Below are 18,233 nucleotides of genomic sequence, written 5' to 3'. Positions count from 1 at the left end.
AACAAGGGTGAAAAAAGTTCTGATTCCTGATTAGATTCTATTCTAGTAGAGAAGGCTCAATGTTTAAAGGCAAAGTAAAGTTTAACTAAAGAAATAGGTAGAAATGTTGTACATGATGTTTTGTGCTTCTGTACCAGCCCAAGGCAACCACAGCCCTTTAGCAGTAAAGATCTGTGTCTCCAAAGATGCCCCAGTAGCTCCACATCTTCTTTTCTGCTGATTCACTGCACATGCTCTGTGCTGCTGTCACTTACTGAGCTTAGGGACCCACTCACAATATACAGTACACATAGAATAGAAATGTCACAATATAAGGCTGATTAGTAATTAATACAGATAATTACTACATGGCAGCACAGAAACCAGTGCAATTAGCATCAGAATTTAATAATCAGCAAACCTGTAGCATCAGCTTATATTACAGCCAGGGAAGCTCATTTTCTGCTGGATAATTAGTGACGAGCCCTAAGCTTAGCTTCTCAACAGCCAATCAGAGCCCACTGAGCATGTGAGTGTCACAGACACTTTCCAAGATGGTGACCCCCTGTGACAAGTTTGAAGTCCTGGATCATTGCTGCTATTGACAAGCTCAAACTTTAGCCTCGTGCAATACGTCCAATAAGGGTTTAGTTCTCCTTTAAAGGCAAAGTAAAGAAGAAGAGCAGTGGGCTGTAGCTTTGGGATATCAAGGATAGTAAAGTATAAGGGTTGGGCAGAGGGTACCTGAATTATCAGCAGTGTGGCCAGTTGTGCAAATGGGTCCCCTCAAATCATCTTGGAAACCCTGCCCATGGTGTCAAGGGACCTGTTATCCAGAATGCTCGGGACCTGGGGTTTTCCGGATAAGGGATCTTTCTGTAATTTGGATCTTCATACCTTACGTCTACTAGAAAATCATATAAACATGAAATAAACCCAACCGGCTGGTTTTGCTTCCAATAAGGATTAATTATATCTTAGTTGGGATCAAGTACAAGCGACTGTTTTATTATTACAGAGAAAAAGGAAATCATTTGTAAAAATTTGAATTATTTTGATAACATTGAGTCTATTGGAGATGGCCTTTCCGTAATTTGGAGCTTTCTGGATAACTGGTTTCCAGACAACGGATCTCTTACCTGTATCAAATAAACTCTTGCATTACATCAGACAAAGGAAGTAACATTGTCGTGGGTTCAGAGTCTGACCACCTACGCTATGCTAACATTACATTTCCTGCAGCAATGCTGCCAAGTAAGGGAGACTGCCCTTAAAGGACAAGTTAACCCCAGAAAAAAATGTGCCTAATAAAAGAAAACATAACTCTAAGCAACGTTGCAATATACATTTGTTAAAAATTATAAAACAATTGCTATTGAAAGCAACATTTGCTGAACTCCTGGTTGTTACTTTTTAAACAATGTTGCAGAACTCTCAGTTCCCCAGTAAAGACGGGTCTGTTAATCAGCTGCCTTGTTCTACATTGTATCAGCAGTCTGAACCACCAGTGCAGAGATTAGAAAGGGACAGACACTGTTTTCAACAGCAATACATTTACAAATAACTTAAAAAAAACATAGAAAATGTGTAATGATTGTATATTGCAAGTTGTTCAGAATTACATTTCTTTTATTAGGCAATTCTTTTTTTTGGTTGACATTAACCCTTTAACCAGCATCATATCATTCTTAGCCTTATGCAATTGTCTCATTATTACTTTACAGCCCATTACTATTTGCACTTGCACTTTGTGTAAAAAGTCAAAATGCTTATGTTGACAGTAAAAGTTCCCTTAGTACCTTGAATATACAAGGAATTTTTAAAAAAAAACTTTTCTTGCAATACCACATTTTTTGCAATGTCACATACTGTGCAATACTTCTCCAATATCATTTTATGTTTATATATATAATTCTCTCGTACCCTTGTATTGTGCATTTCATTGGGACATGTTGTTGCAATTCTTTCTCTTTTTGTTTTTAATGTTGGTTCTTTTGTAACTTAATGTGAGAAGCCTGTATGTAAATAGGTATCCAAATGGGTAAATTGGTAATTAGGCTACTCACTTGGTGATTGGCTGTGATGTATGTTGTTTTGATTGGTCGTAGCCCTATATAAGAGCTGTAGAGGGGTATGCCCATTAGCCTATGAGTAAGTGCCCTAACAGCCACGAAACGCGTTAGGCCGTTTTCTACTATGTTCTAATAAGTCATTTTGCATATAAAAGTTACATTTTTTTAATAATCTTGTTTTTGGAGGGACTCACAACTATTGTTGCAATTTCTTCATTATTAACACATATTTTTAAAGCACTGACATATTCAGCAGCGCTGCACAATAAATCGACTATATCCATCTGTAGAAGCAACTGTGTCGCAAAAAACCATACGATTAAACCCAGTTTCTTCTTTCCCCTCTCTCTTCCCACACATAAATAATCCCGGTGTTTCTCCGCCACCGATCATAATCCTGAAGGTAAATCATTTTCCAAACATGACTTTAATAAATATTCCCTTAAACGTCTCCATCTGGTGCGAGGGGTGTCCAACATCAATGAAAGGCAGAACTCCCGGTGCCCTGAAGATTTATTCTGTGACACGAGAAGCACTTTATAAAGCAGCGAGACCCAACGGGGCTGCCAGGCGATTCCTGACATTGAATGAAATTGTACAATAACATATGTCACTGAATCCAAGAGAAAGGGAACCGAGATGATGCAGCGCTGCAGCCAAACAGATAAATCTCTGCTGGGAACGTATGAACCCTCAGCGTGATCCATAGAAACCAATACAATTATCTAAATAACACAACTATCAGGGGCCGATTCACTAACTTTGAGTGAAGGATTCGAAGTAAAAAAAACTTCGAATTTCGAAGTGTTTTTTGGGCTACTACGACCTTCGACTATGACTACGACTTCGAATCGAAGGATTCGAACTAGAAATCGTTCGACTATTCGACCATTCGATAGTTGAAGTACTGTCTCTTTAAGAAAAAACTTCGACCCTCTAGTTCGCCACCTAAAACCTACCGAACTCAATGTTAGCCTATGGGGAAGGTCCCCATAGGCTTTCCTAAGTTTTTTTGATCGAAGGATATTCCTTCGATCGTTGGATTTAAATCCTTCGAATCATTCGATTCGAAGGATTTAATCGTTCGATCGAAGGAATAATCCTTCGATCGTTCAATCGCACTATTTGCGCTAAAATCCTTCTAATTCGATATTCGAAGTCGAAGGATTTTAATTCCCAGTCGAATATCGAGGGTTAATTAACCCTCGATATTCGACCCTTTGTGAATTGGCCCCTTAGTGTATTGGTATAAGGAAAGTGCTCAGCAAGCTGTGAATAATAATAGTGCCTGTTGGACTGTTCATCTTCTTGAAATAAATATGTTTCTTTTCTATAGTCTTTCTGCATTTGTGGAATTTACAGAGTCCAAGAATGCAATGCAGTGTTAGCAGAGAATCCTAGTCCAGATATTAATTTGGGGGAGAATGTATCTCCCACAATCTTGCCCTACATTGATCCAACCATGAGGGCTGAATATCAGTTAAAACAGAGTGAAAACAAGCTCCCTGACCTCATAAAGGTATTTGTCCCCTTTCATTGGGGGGTTTCTACCAGTAGGTGAGCACCCTGCACTTATTTGTTTAAAGGAGAAGGAAAGCTACTGAAGCAGTTTATTGCCAATAGATAAAACATAATAGTGCATGCTATAACACTATATTTATTTTGCAGAATGCTGTACCATACCTGAGTAAACAGCTCTAGAATCTCTCTGTTTGTTTAGGATAGACGCTGCCATATTGGCTTGGTGTGACATCACTTCCTGCCTGAGTCTCTCCCTGCTCACTTATAGCTCTGAGCTCAGATTACAGCAGGGAGGGGAGGAGGGAGGGGGAGAGGAACAAACTGAGCATGCTCAAGCCCTAGCCCTGGAGGTTTAAGCCGAAAACAGGAAGTCTGATACAGAAGCCCATGAGTACACAATAGAAGGAAAGAAATGCCGTGTTTCTTTTGACAGAGGACTCAGAGCAGCATTACTTTGAGAATTTACTGGTGTATTTATATAGACCTTTCTCATAAAGCTTACTTAGTTTTAGCCCTTCCTTCTCCTTTAAAAGGGGTTGTTTGAGTCAACTTTTAGTATAATGTAGAGACTAGAGAGTGATATTCTGAGACAATGTGCAATTGGCTTTCATTTTTTTTTAATTATTTGAGTTATTTAGCTTTTAATTCAGCAGCTCTCTGGTTTGCAGCGTCCACACTCTGGTTGCTAGGGTCACAATTGCCCTAGCAACCATGCATTGATTTGAGCAAGAGACTGGAATATGAATAGGAGAGGCCTGAATAGAAAGATGACTAATAAAAAGTAGCAATAACAATACATTTGGAACCTTACTTACTTTGTTTTTTAGATCGGGTCAGTGACCCCACCACTGGAAAAAGGCAAATAATTGTACAATAAATAATGAGGACCAACTGAAAAGCAATGTAGAACTGGCCATTCTATAACATACTAAAAGTTAATTTAGTATGTTAAGTTAATTAAACCAAACTTGTTAAAAGCAGTAGAGAGTAGTAGAAAGTGAAAGTGGAATTCCACCCGGCTCTGACTCATAAAGAACATCCATGTTGACAGAATCTTTTGATAAAGGAACCCTTCCTGTGCTGATGGTTAAATCTCCTTTCCTTAGTCTGCCACAGCCGAGCCCTTCACAAAACCCTGCTGCTTTTACTTAAAGCTGAAATACAATTTACAGAAAGACCCCTTATCCAAAAAAACCTCAAGTTCAGAGCATTCTGGATAACAGGTCCCATACCTGTACTTATAACAGGGTATACTTTCCCTTTGTATGACATTCCAAGGACATAGGATTATATCATACCAATACCTTCCATATGTATTTGGTTGCAGCACAGACACCCCATGTATTATCCATGTGAGCAGGATGCAATTCTGTCCCACCGCCTCTAGGTGTCAGTGCTGGGAAGCAGTTGGCACATGTGATACAGTTTTCCTATAATAAGATCACTCATATTGGCTTCTTGTATGATATTTCTGGAAATATGAAGACTATACAGTCTGACTTTTTAATGTTAATATTGGTGTTTGCTGTTACTAGGCAATTTTTTTTCTGCAAATATATTTAGAACTGGTGCATCAGTGACCCATGAGTTAAGTGCTAATATAGGTGAATAATATCTCCCTTGGTTGGGGTGGGACAGAAGTGTGATAGGGGGCTGCTAGTATAGATGGTAGTACAGGGGTAGAGTAATAGGAGGCTGCTAATACAGTTTATATGTCTATAATTTCCTCCTTTGGTCTGAGGACAGAGAGGGGATAAATAACAGAGGGCTATAATACTGGGCTGTATATAAAGATACATGTCTGTAATATCCTCCCTCATTCTGGGGTGAGACAGGGAAAATATAATGCACAGAACATTCATCCATCATATCAATAAAATGCAGGAAATGCAGGAGAAGTTTATGTTTCCAAGCAATAAAAATCACCGACTCCTACCAGAATACTGAGAATTCCATTCTCTATATACTTTTACATTTTAAATAAACTATGACCATGAAGCTGATCTACAACTGTTATTTTAAGGCCCCTCAGCGGAAGTCTGAGTCTGTCCATAATGTTGTATTTTACTAAACTCCGTTTCACTTTTTTTTAACAATTTCCTTTTTTTCCCCTCTGTAATAATAAAACAGTAACCTGTGCAGGTATGGGATCTGTTATCCAGAATGCTTGGTTCCTGGGGTTTTCCAAATAAGAGCTCTTTCCATAATTTGGATCTTCATACCTCAAGTCTACTAGAAAATCATATAACCATTAAATAAACCCAATAGGCTGTTACTTATATCTGAGTTGGGATCAAGTACAAGCTGCTGTTGTATTATTACGGAGAAAAAGGAAATCATTTTTAAAAATTTGAATTATTAATAATTAGTTATTGATAACAGATCCTGTACAGGTTTCCAGATAACGGATCCTGTACTCAAATGTGATAAAGCTGCATAAATTCATGTTGGCAGCAAAACATTATTTACTGTGTGTAATGTTTCAATAGGGGTCCTGTACAACCACATGTGCATTCATTCAGGGTACTTCTTGCAATCTGGGATTATTGTCCTGCTGAAATATAATTGAACCCTACTACAAATAAAAATGCCCATAAATCCTGTCCATGTCTTAGTTGAACACACAAAGCAAAAGAGATAAGCATGACATTGGGTAAAGTGCAATAGGCACATCCTTGTTCCAATAGCCATACGATACCATTTAAAGGTATAGGATCTGTTATCTGGAACCCTTTAATCAGAAAGCTCTAGATTACAGAAAGGCTGTCTCCCATAGACTCCATTTTATCCAAATAATACAAATGTTTTAAAATGATTTCCTTTTTCTCTGTAATAATAAAACCATATGTTGTACTTGATCCCAACTAAGATATAATTAATCCTTATTGGAAGCAAAACCAGCCTATTGGGTTTATATAACGTTTATATGATTTTCTAGTGGACTGAAGATATGAAGGTCCAAATCCAAATATGAAGATCCAAATTACGGAAAGATCACTTACCCGGGAAAACCCCAGGTCCCGAGCATTCTGGATAACAGAAAATACAAAAAGGATTCACTGGCACTCGGAGGCTGGTGCAAGCAGGGCTACCCCGAACGTTGCATTTTCCTGCAAATAAACACGCAAGGGAAGGGTTCATCCCTGCTTGCACCAGCCTCGGAGTTCCAATGAATCCTTTTTGTACTGTTCAATTTGGAGGGTGCCGACCCCTTCCTCACTGCGCACCAGGCGTCGATTCAGAAGGCCAGGGTGTGCGAGCGGTGCCTTTTCCCAAACCTGGAAACCCCGTTATCCAGAAAGTTCCAAATTACACAATGGCTGTCTCCCATAGACTCCATTTTATACAAATAATCCAAATATTTAAAAAGTATTTCCTTTTTCTCTGTAATAATAAAACATTACCTTGTACTTGATCCCAAATAAGATATAATTAATCCTTATTGGAGGCAGAACCAGCCTATTGGGTTTATTTAATGTTTATATGATTTTCTAGTAGACTAAAGATATGAAGATCAAAATTACGGAAATATTCCTTATCCAGGAAAACCCCAGGTCCCGACATTCTGGATAATAGATCTCATACCTGTACTAACAAATGCCTCGTCTCTCAGCTAGATATCTTAAAGGGCACCAATCATGACCAAAATAATTTCCTAAGTAAATACACTATGTGAAAGTTCAAGAAATCCGATTTAGAATTGTTTGTATAATGTAAATGATCAGCTCACTATTCCTTCTGCAAGATCTCCTCTATCTCCACTGCAGTTCTAGCTGAGGCAGCCATCTTGGATTTCACTGGCTCCTCCTACCTATATCTTCCCAGCCAACTGCAGCTCTGAAATCTTGCACATGCTCAGTTGAAATTCCTTCTTTCCTTATCAACCCTTCTAAGCTATGTAAATCAGCCTAACCTGTGTGTTAGCTGCTGTTCAGTAGTGCTGCCACCTGCTGGAAGTTAGTGTGTGCCCTTCATTTGCATAATAACATCACCAGCAGGGGACAAGAGAGGGAAATCTGATACTTCTAGTGGAGGAGTTTACTAAAACAAGGCATTCTGGGTAGAATACTCAAAGCAGTGTTACAATCTGAGCATGCTCCTGAAATTTGCATATTAGAGTCTCTGTTATAGTCTCAATATGGCCTCCCTCAGTGAAAGAACCCATTTGACAAAGTAAGGGATTTTTTTAAAACCTGCAGTTTTTTCAAAAAACTATATATGTAGTTTGATTAAACGTGTTTAGCTTGTACTGGTCAGATTGTTAATATGTGTTTGATTTTGGCTGTGATAGTTGCCCTTTAACTTTCAGCTCAAGTATATTTTGGTTTCCATGGTTTTTAATCTTACTTTCTAAAATCCTCTCATCATATATATTTCATCGACTGTGGTTTTTCCTATGGGTGTGTTGCATATAATGGATGAAGCCGATGCCACGTGCATTCTGTATAAACTCCCAGGAATATATATTAGCAATATTCCGCTTAGAAATCACTGTATAAATGACTCTGTACAGGTAATGAGGGTTTCTATCATCAGCTCCATGATAAAATTCCTAAAGGTCGGCCCGGGAAATCCCATGTCTGTCCGCCGCTGCCTTCTAATGACAGTAATAGAGATTACAGGCATTTGTTGGGATACCTGCCTCTTACCGTGACAGTGATTCATTAGAACATCCATATATATCAGTTACAAGAGAAACACTTTGTGCTGTGTTATTAATTAAACTCATATCTTAGATGACAATATAACAGACTCTAAAGCTCCATCAAAGGCAAATGTGAATTCCACTAAAGCCCCTCCGGGGGAGCTCCAGACTGAGGGTACAGTGAATATTAAAGGTAATTATCTACAATAGATACAATATGAACACAGCAAAGGTTCTTTACAGACCCTCAATAATTTCATTTTCCCCTTCACATTTGTATTATACAAATAGATGAATGTAGAATTATTACTCTCTTGCTTTGCTTTCCATTTGAAGACCAATGCTGGAATGCTCTCGCCAGGAGGTGGCCCAAAAGGGTGTGGTCTAATGTCATGGGGCGTGGCCAGCTAAAGGAGGTTGTAAAGAATTTTTTACGGAAACGGGGCTAGTAGTAAGAAATCTTATGATTGCTCCTAGCCTGTTAAGTGAACATGCCATACAATTGTCAACTATTCCCCTGTACTAAATCGACAGCACAATTTTAATGTATAATAGTGTGGCCCTTTAATTGGGGGTGTGGCCAAGGCAGTTGTTATGCCGTTCATGGGCATAAAGCTAGCAGCAAGAAACCCTACATTTGTTCCTAGACTAAACAATAAGTTTCAAACGGGGGTCACTGACCCCATCTAAAAACAAATATTCCAGTCTCTTGTTCAAATTACCCTAGCAACCAGACTACTGAAATTGCAAACTGAAGAGCTGCTGAATAAAATGCCAAATAACTCAAAAACCACAAATAATAGAAAATGAAAACCAACTGCGAATTGTCTCAGACTATCAACTCACTACAATACATCACACTGAAAGTTAATTCAATATTGAACAACCCCTTTAAGGACGGTTGTTTCCTTAGTTATTAAGGAGAAAAAAGGTTGGACTGCTCTCACAAAGGGCTTGTCCTAGAGGGTGTGGTTTGATCTCATGGGGTGTGGCTAGCCAAGGGTAAGTATAATGGCTTTTTATAGGGATAGGGCCAGCAGAAAGAAATTGTATGTTTGCTCCTCGCCTGTACACTGAAATACTGTACAACTGCCATCAGAGGTATCCTCTGTACTAAGCACACATCAACAGCTTAATATTAATGTACTGTATAGTGGCCCTTAAAAAAAAAAAATTCCCCTCTAAGACAGCCAGACCCTGCTTATAAATTCTATTTCCAGCTTCAATTTTTGACTATTGAGAAGAAACGTTTTTTTTTTTTTTTAAAAAAACTGGAATATTACAGGAGATTAAGTTTATGAATTCCTCTGTCTTTCAAACAATTAGCAATAGCAGAAAAATGCATATTTATAATACCATAATTGAGTAAAAGAATTTAAGAGAAGAACAAGGGATGATTTACTAAACGCGTGTTAAGGAATGAGTCTGGTAGTGCCAGGACTTTGTTTTCTCTATGAAAGCAGCAACAGTATAGTGGGAGGGGACAGAACTCCATGTTATTTATGTTTTGGCCTTCGTACATAATGGCCACAAGTGTTTGTCAATTTCTCCAATAAATTTTCTCCTACTCCATTTGCTTTGTCAGCCTGTGGTAGAACAGTGCCGTGAACTTGGCTTTCATTATAGTAGGCAAATCATGAATCACTTATGTTGTATTGAGATTATTTATTGGGGTCTAATATGTCCAAATATCAGCTTCATGTTCTTAAGTGTTTGCAGATCACTGTTCATGACAAATTGCCTTATCTGAAGGGAAAGCCAATATACAAACAGACTCCATAGTGACGATAAAGAGCCGTGTCATCCAAATTTAATCTGCTATTTCATAAAAGGTGCCAGATTATTATAAAACAGTGGGATTTTGGATATGATGGGGCCATAGAAGAATCACACCTGGTCTGTAGTGATGAGCGAATTTGGGGCATTGCGCTTTGCCGGAAAATTTTGTGAATTTCCCGCAAAATTTGTGAAACTGAGAAAAATTTGCAAAACGGCGACATCTAGTTTTTGACGCCAGCGTCCGTTTTTGGCGAAATTGCACCGGCGATTTCGCACATTTATTCGCCGGCGGCGAATTGCGGGAATTCGTCTGGCGAATAAATTCGCCCATCACTACTGGTGTGTGAGCTTTCTGTTGGACAGCCGTGATACAGAGGAAGGAGGCCGAAGGCTGACTGTCTTTACTGAGGACATATAATGATAAGGTGACCACTATTATTTATATTAGGAGGTAGGAAGAGCTGAAGGACTGTTCCATGAACATGTCTGTGGAGTATTTAGGAATTAACCTCCCTATTAAGGACAAAAAGTAAGGGATATTGTAATCCAATGCTCTTATTGGCTACAGGTTACTCTAGGCCCATCGACATTTCAATGTTCTTATTGCCAAGCAATAGCACTATGAATGTTTTAATCCTCTGACTGGCTAAAAGTAGAGGGTGGTCTACACCTCTGAGCATTCTACTGTTAAAGGGGTGGTTCAACTTTAAGTATGTTACAGAATGGCCAATTCTAATCAACTGTCCAATTGGTCATCATTCTTTTTTAAAAGTTTTTTTTTTAATGCTGCTCACTAGCTCCTTTTATGTTGCTCCCAGTGGCCTCAAAGCAGGTGCTTATTTTTGAATCCCAGGTTTGGAGGCAACTTATGGTTGTATAAAACACAGGCGCCGGGAGATCCTCCGGTATTCTTGCCTCCCAGCGCATCTCTGCTCGGCTGAGGGGGTGCAGGCGCCTGGCGCTGACGTCACACACTTTGAACTGACGCCATGGTCACCTCACTGCCGTTTGACGATGTGCGTCATGATACTCGCGTCTTGACGTCATCAGTTGGCGCCAAGTTTCCTTTAAAAAGCCAATTCTCCATTTTGAAAGTGCCCAAGCTGGCTTCTGTTTTCAGATCCTGTCAAAGTGTTTATTCTGTGTTCGAATTCCTGGTTTTTGACTCCTGCCTGATTTTTTACTTCGATTTTTACCGCCTGCCTTGACCCCATTGCCTGATCTTCGACTACATCTTGCCTAAACCCTTGCCGGTTCCTTGTTTTTGGACTTCTTACTAATTAAACACTACTCCTTGGAGATTCTGCAGCAGAAAGCCTGGGGCCCCAAAAGGGCATCGGTGAACACTGGAATCCACAGGGGTGCCCTGTGCAACCGAGTGTACCCACGGCTTTTAAAGGTTCCAACTAACTAATACGTTACAGGGATATTACCAAACAGAGCCTCCTGTATGCTGTCAGTCCACCTAGGGGCTACTATTTCGCCAATAAAGTCATTCATTTGGAACCAAACTTTGTTCATGCTTACGTTGCTCCCCAACTCTTTTTACATTTGAATGTTCCTCATGGGTACAAATGGTTGGGGACTCCTGCTTTACGTCATACTAAAAGGTGAACAAACCCCTTTAATGTTGGCTGGGTTGCCCAAGCCCTATTAATACTGCAATGCCCTTTACTGGCTACAGGTTGGTCAAACCCAATGAATGTTCTTATGCTCCGATTTCCTTCCAGAAGGACTACGTCCAGCAAAAGGTCCTCTAATAAAAAGCACTTGCAAAGGATTCAGCATGAAAAGAAGAATGAAGCACAGAAAAGAGAAAGAGAAGGGATGGGTTGGACAGATAACAGAAAAAATAATTGTAACATAATTACCTAAGCAATATGGCTTCTCTCTGCTCCTGTGCCTCTCTCTGTCATACAGGTACCCAGGATAACAAGTACACAGGACTCTCCCAAAGTTGTCTGTGCACTGCTGTTCACATGGAGCCTCTGAACAAACATCATAATCTGCCAAAACAGATAACAGCAAAACATGACTACAAATACCCATGTGTTGTATAATAAATGTTAGATATCAGAAGACAAAAAACTATACAGATAATACGTTCTTGGGCATGCGGGTAAATTCCTTTATTAGAGGAAAGACACATCTTGGCACCATGAAGGACTGTGTCCTTCACACACTCTCCAGTTTCTCCAGTGTTGTGTGTGTCACATGCATTATGGTAGCTCCATCTATATATTAAAGGAGAACTAAACCCCCCCCCATGATGAGCCCCCATCCCCTTCCCTCAATTAGTCCTTCCTCCCTGCATAGTCCACTACTTAAAAAAGTGTTGAAAGCAGAACTTATGGGCACCATCTTCAGGTATCTTTGGATCCTCTTTTTTTGGTTTGGCAATCTACGGAGCTTTCTGGCACATGCACAGTAAGTGCAAACACCAGTCTGGCCCCAACTTTGCATTGAGTGTTGGCAGTCCCTTGCAGGAGAAATCTGAAGATACCGAAGATGGAGCCCAAGAGCTCCGCTGTGCTATTCCGCATGGATAGGTCAACGTTAATGAACTATGTGGGAGCAGCAGGGAGGGATAAGGGATTGGGTCTTTCTCTTAAGGGGGGTTTAGTTCTCCTTTAAGTGGTGCAGTCATAATGGGTTTAATCCATTCAATCTGTGCAAGCAGGCAGTAACCATGGAGCCCATATATTGTCCCCATCTGCCCTGTCCATAACACTTGACTTTAAGTTAGGTGCTAGGGCACCTGTGCAGTCACCCATAGCTACCAATCAGATCTTTGCTTTTATTTTGTAACTGGTAATAGACTGACCCAAACCAATTGGTTGTGAAGGGCAACTGTACTTGTATAATATAGTGCTTTTGTTACTTAATGAGCAACTTATACCCTTAGAAGAAGCTAACATGGGGCATATTTTAGATGCTATGGGGGCACTCACTGCCATCACTGGGGCTGTGACCAGCTAATGATCACCAGCAATAGATAACTCCAGGCACAGAATTAGCTGGGACATACCCTCATAGATATTCCCATGTACTAAGCACGGTTCAGCATAAACCTACTAAATCTACTTATAGCATGTAGAGAGGGATACTATAAAACTATGCTAGCATGGGTAGATACCTGTACTAAATACAGTTCAGCAGGAACAACCCAAGAGGTGCAGAGAGATACCATAAATATGTGCCAGAATAAGTATCCCCTTGTATTAATATACACTTGGCCTTTAACTGGTGGACCTCTACCAAGGACAGTTTTGTTATCCTTATAGCTCCCTTCTGGGAAAGTAAATGCCGGTACAATTGTTCTTGTGGATCAGGCTGTGTTTTGGCTAAAAATAATTTAGAGGGCAGATTCATTCACTGATAAAATATTTTCATTATTAATAAAAGGAATGTGAAAAACCTAAACCGTACTATTTCAGTGCTCTTTTCCCAGCTGAGAGAGCCCCAATGGCGGGGCAGGGAATCAGAGCTGTCATCACATGGAGTGAATGGAAGAAAGATATTCTGCATCTCCACAAGTCACTTTAATGCCAAAACAACCACCTTTATATGATTGTTCTCTGAAATCTACCCCTTTCCACTTCAGGGGGCTTTAATGGAAGCTGGCCATCAACTGCCGTTAGTTATGACTCATGACGGGTTGGTTTGCCAAAGACCTGCTAATCCCCATGAAATGTACGGATAAACTTTAACGCCTGCAGAGCTTTGCTTGCCCTTGGGGAATGGAAAGGTTCGAGTTTATGGTGTAAATCCTTTGGATTAGGACCAGGGAGTGAAGTAAATTGGATCTAATGAGAACAAGATTGATCAAATTGCCTATTGTCAAGCATAGAACGACTCTACAATGACAACTGTCTCTTCTTATCTGCAAGCTTTCAAGGGCAATTAAACCTCAGGTTTTATTTTCTCTGTAATCTGTTTTATGGAGGTATAGTATAAATATATTTTTCAATTGTTATACCAACCAATTGACAAAGACATAGGGGCAAATTCAATAAACGCCGAAGCGCCTAAAACGCTAGCATGAATGCGCTAGCGTAGCGCATTTTCGTTAATTCGCGGACGTAACTACGCAAATTCACTGACGCGCAAATTATTCTGAAATTATTCCTCAGACCAGGCGAAGTGCAATAGAGTAGATAGGGATTGCTTCAAAAAAAGTTAAAAAATGTTCTAAGTCACGGCCATGAAAATGCACAGCCCACTCTGTTGTAGACAATGGTTGGATCTGGAGACAGCAGAATCGCCTACTTCCACTATTCCCCTTCTACTATGGACTCCACCAAATCTCAGACCTAAACAAACTTCGGCATTACCCACGACTGAGCTGATCATGAGAACTTGGGACAAGGAAAGATCTAAGCTAGACCCTGGAAAAATCATTTCTCCCAGGACTCCGTTATTAAGTCTCCAATTTTTTTTACAGGACTTGCCTATACAATCTTGGTTGGCTAAAGGTCTGCTCCTAGTCAAAGATTTATATAGCTTAAACAGATATTTATCATTCCAGGACCTACAAGCTAAATACCTACTCGCAGATACTGACAGATATGCCTATACGAGGATAACGCATCTATTGCAGTCCCACATACCTAATTATAAAAGCTGCCCACTACAAACCGGCTTTGAGCGGCTTACGGCCACGGGGTGGTCGTCCAGGGGGACTCTTTCCAGCACCTACAAGCTCTTGGTCATGGACCCTCCTGACTATAAACACCCCTACATGTTAAAATGGGAAAGCGACCTACACCTATCCTTTACTGTGGACCAATGGCGCGAAACGGCACAGATATTATCTGGGACTACCAGATGTACGAATCATATTGAATCCTATAAGAAGTTGTTGTACAGATGGCATCTGACTCCAATGAGACTACATAAGATTTCGCACACCCATTCGCAATTATGTTGGAGAAACTGTGGGGACGCTGGAACTTTGCTGCATTTATGGTGGGGCTGCACACTCTCTCAGCAAATATGGAAGTCGGTATTTCATCTCATATCCAATGACCTTCATATAGTTATTCCTTTTGAGCCACAAGTAGCGCTTCTTCTGCTGTTTCCAGATCGAATCCCCAGGCCCACTAAAAAATTGCTCTTTCACTTGTTTAACTCTACCACGACTTTGATAGCTAAGTATTGGAAACCAGGTGGCCCCATCCACTTGGAACACATTATTGCAGCTGTTGACATTAGAGCGGCTATGGAACATATGGCAGCTCGCAATGAGTGCAGGCTGTCGAAATATGAGGAAATCTGGTCGCCATGGCTGACCTACAGAAATGGGCAAACTTCAACCCTGTGACATTTTTTGCCTTGCTATGATCCTTGATAACTTTTCTGAGTTAGTCTTTTCACTATCACATTGTGAATGCATGCAGTCTGGGTTAGGCTTTAATATTATTGTTATTATCTTATATACTGTTTATCAGGATGCTCTTTGGGATATACTTTATTTTTATTTCTTTGTATTATTATTTTCCTGTCTGTTTTCACTGCCATTAGAGGTCTCTTCTTTTTGCTCCTTTCAGCAAATTGCTTTACGGAATATTGTACCTGTTTTCTATGATGACCTTAATTTTCAAAATGTGTGTAAGGTCTACTGCATGTATAATGTACTATTCTGTTTTCCATTGATAACCTCTAATAAAGAGAAGTTACAAAAAAAAAAAAATGTTCTAAGTCCCAAAAAACGCTCGCGTTTTTTTCATTTTTTATGGGTGATAGGCTGAAAAAGATCGAAATTTTTTTTGGGGCTCTCCTCCTTCCCCCCTACATTTCCTAACTCATGGCACCTTAACTATACAGTGGGCACATGTGTAGGGCAAAATAAAAATTTTATTTGCTGCTTTGAAAGTTTCCCAGGCTTGTGTAGTTCTTCTACATATACCTCCATTGTAATTTGAATTTGGCGCCATATGCAAATTAACCATCGCTAGTGTAACTTCGCTTAGCCTGGCGAATTAACGCTAGAGCAACTTCGCAACCTTACTCTTCCCCTGAGCGCAACTTCGGATTTCAGTGAATTTGCGTAGCGCTGGCAAAAATACGCCTGGCGAAGTGCGGCAAAACGGACACTGGCGCAACAACGATTCTTGGAGAATGTCCCACATAGGGTTCAATCAACACAACTAAATATAACTGCCCAGACAGGGACTGAGAATCCATTGAACAACCTGAAAGACGTCCCTGTCTCAAAGAGCTTACAGTCTATTAGCAAAACAAATACTAGACTGGTTCCAGTTATAAACAAATTAAACACACACATAGAGGTCAAGCAAGAGGGACAGTTGGGTGGTGGCCTGGAACCGTTCCCATGATCCTACATTAAGCAGAGAGGCACTTACCTTCTGGAATGCACTGCCCTAGAACAAATTTATATCCTTTGCAGCATTTTTTCCTGAAAGACATAAACAAATAAATGTCAGAGAGATGCATAATAAAATAACACTGCGTTTAATAGCAAAAGCTACACATAGCAGGAGTCTTGATACCCTGCTTGGCATTAAACAATGAAACTATGTCACTGTGCAGGGGCAGCTGGTAGGTTGGACAGAAATGGCCAACCAGCCTCAAAAAGGACCTCTTTTCCAGAAAATACAAACTATATACATGAAAGTATCCAGACACCTGCTTGTCCAACGTCTCATTCTGAAACTAAGAAGATTAATATGAAGTTGGTCCATCCTTTGCTTGCTCCTCTACTTTTCAGGGAAGACTTTCCACTAGATGTTGGAACACTGTTGGTTGGAAATACATCCATTTATACATAAAAGGTTGGGCAGTGATGTTGGGTAGAGTTCAAGGCTTTGTATCGGTCTTCCACTGCATCAGAACAAACCCACTCTGTATGGCCTTTCTTGGTGCATGGGGGGGGCATTATTGTACTGAAACAGTGAAAGAGCAGTGAAGGGTGTGTCTCAAAATACCTGGCCATATAGTGTATTTGGTAAAAGTCCAAGAATTACTGCCATTAGTTTTAGTTCTATGGCAGCTACACTGATCATCATCATATAAAGGTAAAAATCTAAATAATAAGAGAAGGCAAAGGGTTGAAGCATCTGGAGACAGATGTGGTGTATGTGTGCCAAAATGGCTCTATTGATGTCACTGAGGAATTACAGGAAGGACACTGGCTGTGCCACAATATGTTTGGGTGGATATTGTTTAGAAAATGCCCCTCCCCCACATTTTAATAATTTATTTTAAAAATATTTGATCCAAACTGGATATGAGTAACTGGTTCATCACTGCACATAAATACTTTAATAGCAATTCTTAGGGGCCATTTGTTCCTTTAAATCCAGCAATAAAATCCTATGAGAAACAGGTTCCAGGATGCTCACTAGTGTGCAAGTGATTAGGGCAAGTGTAAGAGAATAAGGTACTTTGTGGTCCAAGTCATGGCACTTTGCATTCTGTTCCCTTCACATAAACGAGTCCTACAATATTTAGGCACATCTGTTTGTACCCCATTATCTGCTATTAAATAGAACACTGTGTTTCAATACGAAGCTTGATGCTGTAGCTCAAACAGCTGGAGGACCAAAGAATGGACATCACCGAACAAAACAATTTATACTGATAAATTTAGCTTGCAAATAAAAATACTGATCCCCCAGTCAGTACAGAACGTTTTGTAGCTACACCCAAGCTCCCCGCAGTAAATTCAACTTCAGTTCATATTAGAAATATTTATTGTAACATGAAATCACCAGTAACAATAATTTTTTCTCTCTTTATCCTGGAACCTCTCAAATGTAATTTGCTGATAACGATAAAGTTGCACGGAACATTTAATTGAACACGTGCAAATCGCATTTACTTGCTGAGGAACGTATTAAATGATGCTGAGGGAGTACTAGGGAAGTCCTACATAGAATGCACTAGATTGAGTTTCAAAGAGAAACAGGACTGCAAACAGTTTTATGACAAACACAGTACAGTTCTGACTACAAGCACTGCACATCGCCGTGAAAGCTTGGGATTTTTTCCGTCAATGCAATTGGAAATCCTGAGAGATCCGATAACGGTTTGGTTGCAAGATTTACTGAAACTTTCCAATAAAGAGCCTATGGAGCTTTAGGGTCAGGGCACACAGGCAGATTTATGGAGATTAGTCGCCCGGTGACAAATCACCTCTTCTTCGGGGCGACTAATCTCCCCAAACTGCCTCCCCTGCCTTCCCTCCAATCGGAGCGATTGGTTTTCCGAAGTCG

General features: G+C 40.1%; 1 protein-coding gene across 1 annotated transcript in view; it reads right to left on the bottom strand.

Annotated features, from left to right (window-relative positions):
* The window catches only part of LOC121399539 (collagen and calcium-binding EGF domain-containing protein 1-like), a 186,493-nt gene that overhangs the window by 19,263 nt on the left and 148,997 nt on the right, over positions 1–18,233 (bottom strand). The window contains exons 3-4 of the mRNA XM_041580604.1: positions 16,362–16,414; positions 11,868–12,002 (exon numbers count right to left, since the gene is read on the bottom strand). Of these exons, the coding sequence (XP_041436538.1) occupies positions 11,868–12,002; positions 16,362–16,414 (188 nt within the window). The remainder of the gene's footprint in view (positions 1–11,867; positions 12,003–16,361; positions 16,415–18,233) is intronic.

Source organism: Xenopus laevis, chromosome 1S (assembly GCF_017654675.1).
Source record: "Xenopus laevis strain J_2021 chromosome 1S, Xenopus_laevis_v10.1, whole genome shotgun sequence".
In the NCBI taxonomy this organism is placed as follows: Eukaryota; Metazoa; Chordata; class Amphibia; order Anura; family Pipidae; genus Xenopus; species Xenopus laevis.
This window is presented reverse-complemented; position numbering and strand designations above follow the sequence as displayed.